Source organism: Leptonotus elevatus, chromosome 2, assembly GCF_054856555.1.
Source record: "Leptonotus elevatus isolate MCC_2025b chromosome 2, RoL_Lele_1.0, whole genome shotgun sequence".
NCBI lineage: Eukaryota > Metazoa > Chordata > Actinopteri > Syngnathiformes > Syngnathidae > Leptonotus > Leptonotus elevatus.
Genome location: NC_141240.1, coordinates 15622568 through 15637426, shown reverse-complemented (window position 1 = coordinate 15637426; position 14859 = coordinate 15622568). Strand labels below are relative to the sequence as shown.

Below are 14859 nucleotides of genomic sequence, written 5' to 3'. Positions count from 1 at the left end.
CCGTCAATGGCAGTGAATGAGTTAATATTGCAGTGATTAAAGCTGTTAAAATATGTTAAATTGTTCATAAAAACAATGCTTCTACAGTTACAAAAAAAAAGAAAATCAGTGCTCTGCCTAAATAAGGATATAACATGTAACCATAGCAACAGTAAATAGAAAAATAGTTATTTGTGAGCACTGTGAGATGCAACTCCAAGCGTGTAATGAGGTCTGCGTTTACACTGTAAATTATTGTCCATAACAAGCAGACTTGACATTAATGATGTCAGCACGTGCTGTTTTTGCAACTACTACAAGCAAGCTGCAACTGTCCAACCTTCTGTACTTGCACTATGTTGTTAGAATATCTGCAATCTGTGTGTTTGCATTAGTAATCATTGCTAAATAAACTATTTATCTCTCTGACATAAACAGTAACCTTCAGAACTTGCGGTTCGGAAGTCAACTGTGACTGTCGAGTGCAGAGCCGCTAGTCAAAGCGAAGGGATGTCATTGTGACAGCTATGATGAAGCAATGAGGCGGAAAAACGCGGCTCAGAATCTATGAAGCATATGGTGAGTGTCAACACTACTTTTTCCATGCCGGCATCTCTTGAATGCATGAGAGCCGATCTGACGACACAGCAAAGAACAAGTGGGACGCTTCCTAATTTGGTTAGTAGGCTAGTGGTGCTGGATTTGTTTGTTTTGATTTGATCAAGAGCGACCCGTTTACAGGGAGGAAACTTTCCGAGTGGATCAACGTGTCTCGTACCTTTTCTGCTACAAGTTACGTTTTGAAATTTCATTGACACAGGTACAGTATTCTACTGTATGCTCAAGTTGAGTCATATAAACGGTATAGACCTAACGGAGCTCTTAAGGAGACCCGTTCGGAGGCCATGTCTACATTAACATGATTATTTCTTAACTCATTCGCTGCCATCGGCGGCTATAGACGTCAAAAATTCATTTGAACTATTTCTATTAGTTTCACATTTTTTTCCACTTTTGTTAACAAGAGTATGAAAACCTAGAAAAAAATTATTGTGCATTTAGAACAGATATAAAATTTGTATAAAATCTTTAATTAACTAGTTGTCATGTGATTAATTACAATTTTAATTGCCTGATGCCCCTAATTAAAAAAAAGAAAAGATTATTAAAAATTAGGGACGTCAGACGATTAAATTTTTTAATTGTAATTGATCGCATGACTTTAATAGTTAACTTTATATCTGTTCTAAATGTACAAAAAAAATTTTTTATATTTTCATAGTCTTGTTAACAAAAGTGGAAAACAATGTGAAACTAATATAAATAGTTCAAATGAATTTTTTACGTCTATAGCCGTCAATGGCAGTGAATGAGTTAAAATGTATATTTTAAAGGGCTGTCAAAATTAAAGCGAGATTATTTTAAATTAATTTGGCGATCAATTTTAATTCATGAAAGCTCAAACTTGGAGGAGTCACTGGCGGGAAGATGAATAAACATAGACTATAGGTAGTTTTACTTTCTGATTTACTTACTTGAAGCTTGTTGGAGAGCTCTAAAGCAGTAGGCACACAAATTCAAATAGCATATTAGTTGTACGCCTTTCGCATATCATCTCAGCGCAAAATTCCCTGCTCAAGTTACCTCCTCGCAAACCAATGCTACTGGAGTGTGGAGCTCGTGAGCAGAACTAAACCTGTAAGCAAAATTCTGAGAATTGTTCGTTTGAGTCCATTTTTAATCGTTTTGTTTAACAGTTGTATTTTACAGGAGAAGTATTCTATTTAAAGTAGTGCTGTCAAAGTTAAAGCGTTAGCTGATTAATTAATCACAAATTTTTTTTTTGCATTAATCATAAATTAACGCAGATTAATCACACTATTCATTTTGACCATAGATTATCCTTTAGCGAGACAACGGATGCCTACATTTAAAGTAGCACAGGTCGTGTTTTAGCAATAAATGTTTGCGTATCACATTTAGAATATTTGTTCATGGCAAAATATTGGGGTCATTTTTTTCCCATTTTAAATTATGCAAGTAATTAACTGATTAGAAAAAGAGGAGGATGAGCGTGTGCAGTGGTGCAAAAAAATTTGAAGACGGCCTTATAACATTATATGTCAAAAGAATCAACACAAATCTTCAAATCTTCAAATTCGGCGGGAAAAAATGCCTTTTTTATTAAGCGATTAATCGTGATTAATCAAAATTCTAAAATGTGAATAATCTGATTAAAAATGTAATCGTTTGACAGCTCCAATTCAAAGATCAATGAAAGCTATTAGAATAGTCTTTGATTCTAACTATATTTTCTATTTGATGATTTTAGCGTGGTAGGTTAATTGAAGTGTCTAAATTGTCCCTAGGTGTGATTGTGAGTGTGGATGGTTGTTTGTCTATGTGTGTCCTGCAATTGGCTGGCAGGGTGTACCTCGCCTACTGCCCGGGGCCAGCTGGGATAGGCTCCAGCACCCCCGCGACTTTTGTGAGGAATAAGCAGTTCAAAAAATGGTAAGTCGTAATAGTAAGTAGTAAATATTTATTACAAGCTTGGAAGAAAAAAGTAGAAGCCAAAGTACGAAATCGTGATTAATTATAGAAAATTGTGCGATTAATTTGTTTTTTTTAATTATCGTTTGACAGCACTAATATTTTCTTAATATTGGGGTTAAGAATTTCTTCACCCGCATGCATGAAAACACATCTGCAGGCTGAAAGCCCACACAAAACTGTCCTTTCGTGTGTCTTTGTGCAAATACACTGTATGGACAAGTCGTTGGGCAGTTGGTGCGGTGCATTTAACACATCATCTCTCTTCTTCTATGAGTGTGATGTTGCCGTGTGTCTCTGGGAATGTTTGTCAGAGGTCACTAATGTTGGACCTGAGAGCGGGCCAGCTCTCTGTTCCCGTTCATCAACACAAGGTGTTTGATGCAATTCAAGGTCATGGCTGAAGTCACGTTTCTCCAGACTCATCTCATGAAAGCGTGTCTCAAATGCTGTTTACTGATGTTTATGTGTAACTTTCTACATCTGGGCAGACACACTTACCACTATCGCTTATCTGACAAATTACGCTAACAACGTATGTGTGTGTGTGTTTTCTCTCCGCGTGTGTCTTCGTCCGCCTTGCTGGTCTATTCGCTGGGCCCGAGGGAACTCCGGTGTCTGGTGCGGCATTCCCAGGGGTTGGAATTTGTTGGCTGCGCGACTACTGGAGGGGTACTGGTAGCGGGGGTGAGGAAACAGGGGCATGTTTCCTGTGGAAATGGGGTTATCACTTTGCCAATTACTAGCGCAATTACAACAGGAGCCTTGCAGAAGAAGCCTGGGAACAAAGTCGACGGACCTTCTCCAATGCTTGAAATAGCAACAATATGGAGTCTTTATATAGAAAATACATATCTGGGTCGGGTCACGGGGTCATTGTGTGTTATGGTCTTGCCCCTTATGAAGAGGATGTTATTTTGTAGTTTCTATGCAGTTGCTGCGTCCCTTATGATGATGTTGTCAGTTGCTATGGTGCGATAATAGTCGTTCGTATTTGGTCTAGTCACTGTTGTTTTGTCATATAGGAATTTATTCTATCATATAGAATTGTTGCTTGGCCGTAGCTGGAGTTTCTGAGTGACACTTTTGTCAAGTTTCCTATCCCAAGTCTTTCATGCAAGCAGTCTTCCATGTGTTCTGCATCCAGCCCTGCTCAAGGTTCTTAGTCGAGGTTTCGCCATCAAACGTTTTCTTCGAGGCAATCTGATTCCAAGCCCTGTTCTCTGTTGTTACTTGGTATTTAATTTTTGTATATAAAGAATCGCTTTTTCCCAACTCCCGTCCGTGTCTTACCTGCGTTTGGGTCTTAAGGCATGTATAAGATGTAGATGTATGAAAGTGTTCATCCAGCACTGTTGATCCTTGAGTAGAGGTACCCTACTGATGTTCCATTTTAGTCAAGGTCACAGCACTGTTTGAAGAGTCCAATGAGTTGTCATCACATTACATAAGACTAACAAAGCTTGATCGTTTCTCTGTTCGTGCAATGCATCCCATGTCTAATTGCAAACATGATATCATTTGAAGTACTGCCTCATCCTCTGACTGAATATATATATAAAAAAAGAGAGGCTTCTTTCATCTGCAGGGAGCAATCAACAAGGAAGTAATACAAAAGTCACAGTTATAAAATAAAGACTTTACAAAGGAGTAAGTAAGACAGAAATGTACTGTAAAGTACTTATTTTATTTCTTTACTTTTAAATTAAAATAAATAAATAAATCACTTTTTTTTCTTTTCTTTTTTTCACCCTCATTTGATCGACGAATTCCAATACAACTAGCTACCTAGCTACTACTGTATTTAAAGACCCATTGCTTATTAATGACCATATGAGCTTACAACATTCATGCTGGCGCACACACTCGAGTCAGCTGCAGACCAAACCCACAGACGGCATGTCTGGACTGTGTCACCAACACACCAGACCCTTGTACACAGCTTAAACTTTGACCTCAGCTTGTATGATTAATCATCATCACCAGAATCATCATCATCATCATCCCCAACTTTGCAGTCTGGCTTCCAGTGAGGCACAGCACAAATTTTTTGTTCTAAACTACTGTTATTATTATTGGAGAACACTCATTGCCTCACTAGCGCATGCAAATGCAAATAAAGGCTCCCAAAATGACTTTCTTCAGGTTCTGTTTGGCAAAAATGCCCATAATTATGGTGCCATCTACTGTTAAGGCTTGTGCTAGACAAATATATTCGAAATATACCGGTACATTTGTTTTGAAACTGGAGCAGTTTAAAATAAAATAAAACATTGAGGTGATCTTTCCTTATAAGTGGAGCATGAAGTGTCTTGCCTCTACATACTGTACATGCTATTATATATAAAGCCAGAAAAACGAACTCATCAGGCTGATAATGATCTACTTCTTGGCTCAGCCTCAAAGCAGACTTGAGAGATACATTACATGACCATTGCAAAGCTGGCCAATAAAGCTTGTGGCTAACTGGATTTTTACCGTGACTCGAAAGAGATTTGAGTTTCAAGTGTACGATGAATCGTTGCTTAAAAGGCCAGACCGAAAGATTTGCAAAGAAAAAAGATCCCTGTATACTACGACTTCCTGATAAGACGATCTCTTTTTAAACAGGAAAGGGAAGGCCGACTTCCAACCTTTTGTGTCACTTGGCAAATCTAAGTTCCCATCATTAAGTATTCTTGAGGTTGCGTCTCGTTTATGTAGCAATAGGAATGTCAGATTGGCATTTACTGGCACAGTACTGTGAGGCTTGACTGGATTCTAGCAAATACTTGTGTTGCTTTAGATTTAGAAATCTGATGTCATTTGGCAAAGCGTGTGATACTACCTAAAAAGACTAAGCTGATTTGCATTTGTTGAGAAGAGCAGGCTTCCCCACAAACATTAACAGAACACAGATTGGGACCTTGGCAGGACAAAGATCTCTCCTCAAATTCCATTTATCTTTATTTATTGTGTTGAAAGGCATTTAGACTGAACACTTAGTCTTAGTCTTAGGCTGACTTTTTACTCGGCATAGAAATGCAATGACATAAACCTGACGTTGTTCTTCATCACTTGGTGATCCGCTCAATTTGCGACTTGCACCCGGCCAGCCAGTCGAGTGTGCTTTGTGGACTACATTCCCTCAAGCATGTCCAGATAAGGGTTGCTAAAAAAATAATAATAATTGTAAAACCAAATTCAAACCCTCAACAAAAAAGGATTTCGTGTGTAATGTTGATGTTATGGAATCAGTTGTTTGACTGAGTGGTGAAAAAGATGTGTACGGCATCTGAGAAAAAGGGGTGAAACTGGACGGATAGAACGGAATGGTCTAACAGACGGAGGGAAGAGATCCAACTCAAGATTACAAATGGGGGGGTTGTACATAATTGATACTTGAGGGAATTGGAAGCAATGTGAGCCTTAATTTTTACTTAATTGTGCGCTTTAGGCTAAAGATAGTCTCCTAACACCAGAAACCGTTCCAGTACACATTACCATCATGCTAGAGTCCATTTATGCTGACTACATACTGAAAGACAAAAGGAAAAAGTTGTGTCCCTGAAAAAAAGGGCTTTTTCCTTTCCTCAGCTGACCACAAGACAATCGCGCCCTAACGCCCAATTCAGTGGTGCATTTCAGACTTCATAAAATAGGCCTGAAAAGTCATACTTCTATAGCGCTTCTCACATTTCCCCTGTTATTAAATGGTAGGAAGTTTCTGCTTAAGTTTCTGCTTAAGTTTTCTGCGCTCCTTGTCTGGCTAAATCAGGATGGGACATCTTCGAAAAATTAGGTTGCCTTCCTTACGTAACGTTTGTTTTGCATGAGCCAGCAGCTGGGTTTGACTTGAATGGGCACTTGAACAGCGACAAAACAATGGCCGTGCGACTGTTGGGGACTGCAACCATTAAAATGAATAATGGAGAATGTAGTGGTGTCACATCACCGTCCATGTGAATTGTGCATCTCGGCAGCAGCAACTTGCAGCGCTGAGCCTGCAAACTGGCCTAGATAGAAATACATCTGAAAGAATATATGAATAACGAAACAACTCGATATAATAATATCCCTCTGGGAATGTTTGTACTTTAATAGTATACACTGAGAAGAGCTTGGACAATGATCAGCACATCAATATTACTATTAAGGAAGGGAGTGATAATTAATCATTAGATTAATTGTTGATTAATCATGCTGAGAAGCAATTGAGGCAAAATGAAGTGAACTGCTAAGTTGCCACAAGCAGCGATGCGGTAGATTCAGTCTAAACTAGTTTGTTATTAAAAGACCAACAACATGATGTCAGCTATTGTTCAAATTGAACAAAAATCAAGGCAGCCATGCTATGGCTCTACTCTAGGCAGCATTATTCTGCTATATAGAACACTGGGATGAACAGAGGAACCAAGAACATTCAGGCACAAATGAGCTCATCCTTTTAACTCATTCACTGCCATTGACGATTATAAACGTGAAAAATAATCATTTTAACCATTTTAACCATAAACAAATTCTACTTTTGTTAACAAGAATATGAAAACCTAGATTTTTTTTATTGTACATTAAGAACAGATATAAAATTTGTGATTATTCGTGAGTTAACTATTGAAGTCATGCGATTAATTACGATTACAAATTCTAATCGCCTGACGCCCCTAATTTTTAATAATCAGCTTGTCAGGTGATTACAATTTTTAACTGTAATTAATCGCATGACTTCACTAGTTAACTCACGATTAATCACACATTTTATATCCGTTTTAAATGAACAATAAAAAAAAATATCTAGGTTTTCATACTCTTGTTAAGAAAAGTGGAAGAAAATGTTCAACTAATAGAAATAGTGATTATGAATTTTGGATGTTTATAGCCGTCAATGGCATAAATGAGTTAATAACAATATTCAATAATGTATGTAAAAAAATATATTAAAATGTAGTCAAAAGTCAATTTTGAATTCCAGTGACTGTTACTGTAACCTATCCTTAACTGTCCCCTAACCTAACCTAATCTGTATCAACAGCGCCTCTGCTGGATGCAGCAAAGTAGTGCACTCAATTTTGTTTGAAGGCACTGTTAATCAACAATACAAATCTACACGATAAAAAATATGAGCCATAAATCAATGTTGATATTGCTGAATGATATCTGTCACCACAAATTTAAATGATATGCATGTGCTGCAGTTTGCTTTAAGGTTTTCTTTGAGGCCAAAATGAGTACACAGCAGCTGGGTTGTGTGTCTGTCAGCTTTGGTTTCAGGGACCACAGAGCTTCATGATGTCCTTTTACTTAATCCAAACAGCCAATTTGTACGGGTGCGATGGACGCATGGAAACAGCTGTTTTGGAATTCTTCCATATGTTGGTCTTCCAATACAAGGTAACATCTTTTTTAAAACGTTGTCCATCTATTTCACTAGACTGATCTATTGTAATATCATATCTCAGTCTTTTTTTTTTCTTTTTTTTTATGAATAGGAACTCACCCATAAAAGCAAATTGAATGCAGTCACTCATTTACATTTACATTGTAATTTAGGCATCTGTTCAGGAGGCGATTTAAAGCAGTCAGGGTATCACAAGTGATGGGAAAATGAAGCTTCATGAAGCACTTGTGATACTTTTTGACTCCTCTAGATGGCACTCTTGGTTGAAAGATGCAGTGGAAATGTAATCAATTTCCTTTGCACGAGCCTTTATATTTAAACCAAGAGCACCATCTAGGGGAGTCAAAAAATATCACAAGTGCTTCATGAAGCTTCATTTTCCCATCACTAGGTATCACAGGTCAAAGCTGACATCTACACTCATTTCCCCACAGACGGTCGCATACAGAACGATTCTATTGAAAAATAACCCAAATCCAAGAGAAATACAAATGAAGTAATCATGCGTCGATTCATGATTAATCACGTCAGGAGTGTTGAGGACGTCGTAATACTCTCATGCGATGATTCTGCTGTCTGATTTGGCATTTGTTGGTCCGCATAGAATCTGCAGTGAGCGCGCGTGAATGTGTGTGCGCATTTAAGCCTCTCGTTAATGTGACGAGACACACGCTGCTTGTGTGCAGTGTGTTGGCTCTGAGTGTGCATGTATGTGCATGCTCATGTGATATCATCAGGAATATTGTGTCGTACTTTACCAATCAGGTTGAGTGTCCCAAAAGCAAACTAAAAGCCATTTCTTGATACTTGTTTTATGGATACTCGCTTGCTTTGCTGAGAATGTTGTTTTACATCCTGTGCTGTAATTGATTACTTTACTGGAAGACACGTTGTGTATCTTCAAGCAAACACATACACACACTCGTCATGGTTTAGTTTAGAGAAATAGAAGATTTGTGTTACAATGATGGATGTGTGGATTTAGGTATAAACTAAAAAAAAGTTTCACGATGTTTCACTTCAAGTTGCATCATTTGTTTTGTACTAGTATAATGACATGCATCCTTTAATTTATGGTTATAATACTGAAGATGATCATTGTCTTTGCTTTTCACCCACAACTAACCCTAATGTTCAATTTCTGCGGCGCATTAAAAGAACACAGAACTCAACTAGACCAAATTAGATTAAAGAAGTCCGCCTGCTAAATGGCACGCTTGTGAGAACAACTACTAGGGATGGGCACAAAAGTGACTAATCCGCTGATTGTGTCTTGTCAATTGTGTGGAATTTTGTCAATGCAGCAATCATGCTAACAAAGGGAGGAGGGGGCTGTTAATTCAGTCTCAACAAGTTTGCTGACTGAAGAAGGATGACACATTGCCACGGGCCAATCAGCAGGTCAGCCTCATCGTTGGGGAGCATTGCTGCGTGTGCATGAAACACTTGAAAGCCTCTCGTCTCTTGTCCAGGTGTTCCTCATTGTGTCGTCATTGGCTTGTATTTAGTTTCCTCTTGTTGTTGTTTTTGTCTTTGTCAGTTCATTGTCACCTTATTTTATTTCCATATATATATATATATATATATATTATTATTTTTTTACATTGAGTCTTTTCAGAACATTGTTGTCATTTTTTTGCTAATGTTTTTGTGAGTTTCCTGCACTTGGGTCCTCAGCCTCACACTCAACGTGACACAAGTGTCTCACAAACATACATACATCCATTTTCTTAACCGCCTGTGCTGGAGCCTATCCCAGCTGGCTTCGGGCAGTAGGCGGGGTACACCCTGAACTGGTTGCCAGCCAATCGCAGAGCACACAGAGACGAACAACCATCCGCACCCACAATCACACATAGGGACAATTTGGAGTGTTCAATTAACCTGCCACGCATGTCTTTGGAATGTGGGAGGAACCGGAGAAAACCCACGCAAGCACGGGGATAATGTGCAAACTCCACCCAGGAAGGCCGAAACCAGGACTCGATCTCACGTCCTCTGCACTGGGAGGCAGACGTGCTAACCAGTCAGCCACCGTGCCGCCCTCTCACAAACATGTCTCACTAAATGAAAAAAGACTTAACAATGCAATATTCATTGTTGAGCGTTATAATGTTGTCAGTCTTCTGAGATATTTTAAGGTATTTTTTGTTTTTAGATCTGTTTTAATTTAAAATGAAGTTTATGTTTTGTTTTGATTTTAGAACAGATTCTTACTATGATCCTAAAGGATGTTGTACATTTTTTTTATGTGCACACATTTGTATTTATAAAATATGTCAAGGGGGGTACATCATTGAAATTTATTTTCGAAACACTCATCTATTACATGAAAAGCTATACAAAAGATGAAAGATTCTGGTTGGTAACCCGGTGGGTAGTAGGTGATGTCTGGCCAGTGCTGGATTTCACTTTTCTTTCTTTTCTTTGATCCTTCCTCGGGTCTCCTGACAACCTCACAACTCTAGCTGGATTCTGAAGTATTCGGTTTAGGTGAACGGTATGGGATTTTTTAATAGGTTTTAGGTGAACTAATAAGTACACACTCACACACGCACATACAAAATAAAAAATATATAAAATAAAATAAAAAAGAGAGAGAGCAATGATGATGACATGTCGAATCGGTAAAATCACAGAATGAACAATACTGAGCTCTTTAAAAAAAAAAGACCAAAGAAAAGCTATACAAATAACGTTCGATTGACTGATTGAATATTCATGAGGTAAGACAAATGTTTTTAGGATTTCCCGTTGTTATAGCAACGTGTACGAAACGCACATCCAAATGTATATTATGGATGACGAAATCACAAACTAGAGCCTAAATCTTCTAATTACAGCAATTACACACCACACACAAAAAAATCTATTCCATCTGTTAGAGGAAAAATACGAGAAAAAGCGGTAATGGGAAGGGAAATGACCACAGCATAGAACTCCCACAGAAAGCGACAGAACGCATCCACACCCACAATCGCCCACGCACACACACAGTCCACTATGCCAACACAAATCACAACACAACGCCTATTTTCTGCTTGGAATCTTTGTGGATATACAGTATAACGACACATACACAAATCAGTTGTTGAAGAATACAGCAGCGGACTCCATGTTTGCACACATCAACTCTATTCAACCCCACTTATGCTGAAGCGCCCGCATGTGCATGCACACTCTACACATGTTCACATGCTGAGATGTCATTAAAGCTTAATCCCCACCCAGAAGAACTCAACGATCATCTTCATCTTCCTTTATTTTCTAGGCCGACTGCTTAACATGTCACCTGCTTGTTTTTTGTGCTAATCACTATTGAACACTTTGCTGTCCCAATCTACCAGTCGATGAGTTTCTTCTGACATTAATGTGTTCTTAAAACATTAAAAAAATCAATTTTTTTCTGAGAATATAACTGCCACCACACTTGTGTACGAGTGTTTATATGTAAACCCCTACAGTGTCGTCTTCTGAACACGACTATACTGTAAATGCCGATGAAACGTATTCAAGTACAGCGAGGACGTACCTCAGCAATTTGGGAAAAGTATCTCTGACGTCACGACAAACCAGCATCATGCTGAGATTGAATCATCACAATGCCATAAATGTCACATTTCAATCTTATCTCAAGTGAGGCCCAACCCAGACATTCGCTGCTCCCCGAGGTTAGAGGCATGTGGGCAGGAACATTGCGCACGTTGCAGGGAATACTTAAATACAATTCATCTATTCATGCCACCGATCCAGACTGTGCTCTTGTGGAGCAGCCGCATGATGATTCAACGTGGCTGCGCATTGTGCCACACACTGTCACAAGTGAATGATAAATGATAAACAATGAGGAAAAGCAGGGGAAACTGCTGGTTTAGTTTCTGTGGCATGCTCATCATGCATGATAGGGTGGAGGGGGAATTGGCGCAGGGCCAGGAAATAATGAATTTGGTGATGATGCGCGTCTGGGATTTGTGCCATCAGATAATTATTTCTTTGTCGAGCTTTCTGAAATGGTCACAGACACTTGACTCTCAATCCTAGGTAGGTGGGCGCTGTCAAGAACTCAACTGGGGTGGGAGTTTTAGGGGTTAAGCTTCATTGCTAAATTGCTTGCAAACAATTGAGATTAGTTCATACGAATTGCTCAGGGTGAGAAAACGACATGCTTGTAGGCCATATACAGGTTCTCCACCACTGATCCAACTGCCAAAAAAAATTGAAAATAAATACAATCTCAGAGGAACTATGATTTATATATATAAATATATGTATATATAGATAGATAGATAGATAGATAGATAGATAGATAGATAGATAGATAGATAGATAGATAGATAGATAGATAGATAGATAGATAGATAGATAGATAGATAGATAGATAGATAGATAGATAGATAGATAGATAGATAGATATAAACACTTATTTTTAATTGTTGCATTACATTTTATCACTAATAATTCCCAATAGACATGAAGAAAATTAACTCATTCACTGCCATTGACGGCTATAGACATAAAAAATTCCTTTTAACTATTTCTATTAGTTTCTCTCTTTTTCCCCACTTTTGTTAACAAGAGTATAGAAACCTAGAATTGTTTTACTGTACACTTAGAACAGATCTAAAATTTGTGATTAATCTTGAGTTAACTATTAAAGTCATGCGATTAATTACAATTGAAATTTTTAATCGTCTGACACCCCAGATTTTTAATAATCTTTTCTCTTTTTTTTTGTATTAGGGGCATTAGGCGATTTACTTTTTTAAATGTAATTAATCACATGACTTTACTAGTTAACTCACAATTAATCACTAATTTTATATCTGTTCTAAATGTACAGTAAAAAAAAATTATTCTAGGTTTTCATACTCTTGTTAACAAAAGTGGAAAAAATGGGAAACTAATAAATAGTTCAAATGAGTTAAATCTTCACTCCCTGCTCTGCTTTTACTTTTCTAAGAACTCTGATTAAATAACATGACCTTAATAATCTGTATTTAATTCCCCCCACAGAATGAATGTAGTATTTTTTAAATATTGAATAACATATTCAAAAATTAAAACCCAACATATTCAAAAGAGAAAACAATGTTTACTAACAAAGATTTGACATAAAGATGTCCACGCCCGACATGTGAGAATAAATAGAAGCAAGGAGGTAAATAGGAATTGGTGCTCGTGCGTGTGGAGTGATGAAGTGACTGATGTGTGAGACGGAAAGAGATCATAACGATGTGTTTCTTCTCACCTGAGTGTGTGAACTGCAGTCGTGGCTGAGATGCTTTCCAGGCCCCTGTTAAGGTGACTCCGAGGTGGATGAAAAGCACCACTGTCGCCGGTCCACACATCCTCCTCCTCATCCTCCTCACGCCCACTATGTCACAGTCTCGGTTTCCAGATCGGACCAATTCAGGCAACTCACAACTGCCCAAACTCTCCTGGTGTCAGCGGCGGCGTGTTCAGGTGCGCACACTGCAGCGCCAAAGTGCTGCACTGCTAAAATAAATATATATACAATTCATGTATGCAGTATAAATAAATCCGGTTGGAATATGAGTCCAAGTCCCAAAGATGCTGTTTTTAAATAGTCCAAGTGTGAGTCCAAATCCTGAAAAGAATTTAACGCTCCTTGCAAGCATGTAGCAGCACCATCTGTGATCTTGTGTCTTTGAGTGGAGTGCGTGTGTCTGCGGGTGTCAGAGATGTAACGAGAATGTATTCCAAGGAAGAAGAGAAAAACAAAGTCGTCTCAATGCTGCCTTCTCGCAGCTTGACAGCTCTCGTCTGCTCTGTCTCTTGTCCTTGCTCCTCTCTGCATGTGACTGCTCTCTCTCTCTCTCTCTCTCTCTCTCTCTCTCTCTCTCTCTCTCTCTCTCTCTCTCTCTCTCTCTCTCTCTCTCTCTCTCTCTCTCTCTCTCTCTCTCTCTCTCTCTCTCTCTCTCTCTCTCTCTCTCTCTCTCTCTCTCTCTCTCTCTCTCTCTCTCTCTCTCTCTCTCTCTCTCTCTCTCTCTCTCTCTCTCTCGCCCACCCACCACACTCATTTGCAGACAAAACACAAACACTGTCACTGCTCGAAGGAAAAATAGTCCAAATCATGCTTCATTCCAGAAGTATTATTTCAAAACTACCAACTTAAAAAATAAATAAAAATAGAAGAAAAAAAAAGACACACCTAAAGTGAATCATTAGATGCATGCTGAGCTGAGGTTTCACAAGATTATGCTGACATCATCTGTGACAGGTGCACTCAACACTGTGCGAGTCATCTTTTTTTCCCCAGAAAAAGGTTGAGTACAAACTCTAAATTGTACGCCCAAGAGTTATTTCTATTTACAGGTTCGGCTGAAGTAGGGCAGACCGATTCTTCGTACATTCAGTTTAGAGAAAACTATTCCTCACTGAGCTCAAGTTTATGCCTCATATTCCCTGATAACCCAAATGCAATTAAAGGCTGCGTCTACTTTTCTGCTGTTGTAATTTCCCATACATAGCAACCCACTGGGGTTTTCAAGTTCAATCACAGTCTAGCAGGGACAATTTATTCAATTCACTGAAATAAATAATGAATTTAGGTTGAGTACAAATGAACACGTATATGCTTTCTCAACGGAGTTCTAATTCTCAAATGATTTATTCAGCAAAGTTGTTTGCTGTATTTTAACAAAGGCTGTTTTAGGAAAATAGGATCTTACGGTTCAATGATTCTATGATTAAATATTTCATAAACCGGCGCTTAATCCATCCAAGGCCAAGCTGCTTCTCATGAATGATATCAATTTGTTTAAATAGGGGCTGAAGCCTCCTCCCTGTTTTAAACATTACCGCGAAAGGTTTCAGTGGGCCATATCACTGAAGGAGCCATAATTGAGCACTGCATTGTTATCAGTCTTTGTGTATGTTGTCGGCAATTGTCTTCAAACATGTCATCTCTGAATCCACTTTACAATCTT

General features: G+C 38.4%; 1 protein-coding gene across 2 annotated transcripts in view; it reads right to left on the bottom strand.

Moving 5' to 3' along the window:
- Positions 1–13730, bottom strand: part of sema3h (sema domain, immunoglobulin domain (Ig), short basic domain, secreted, (semaphorin) 3H) — a 51720-nt gene extending 37990 nt beyond the window's left edge. For both annotated transcript variants that reach the window (XM_086068764.1, XM_086068765.1), the window contains exon 1: positions 13158–13730. In XM_086068764.1, the coding sequence (XP_085924890.1) occupies positions 13158–13269 (112 nt within the window). In that variant the 5' untranslated portion in view covers positions 13270–13730. The remainder of the gene's footprint in view (positions 1–13157) is intronic.
- Positions 13731–14859: the final 1129 nt, after the last annotated feature.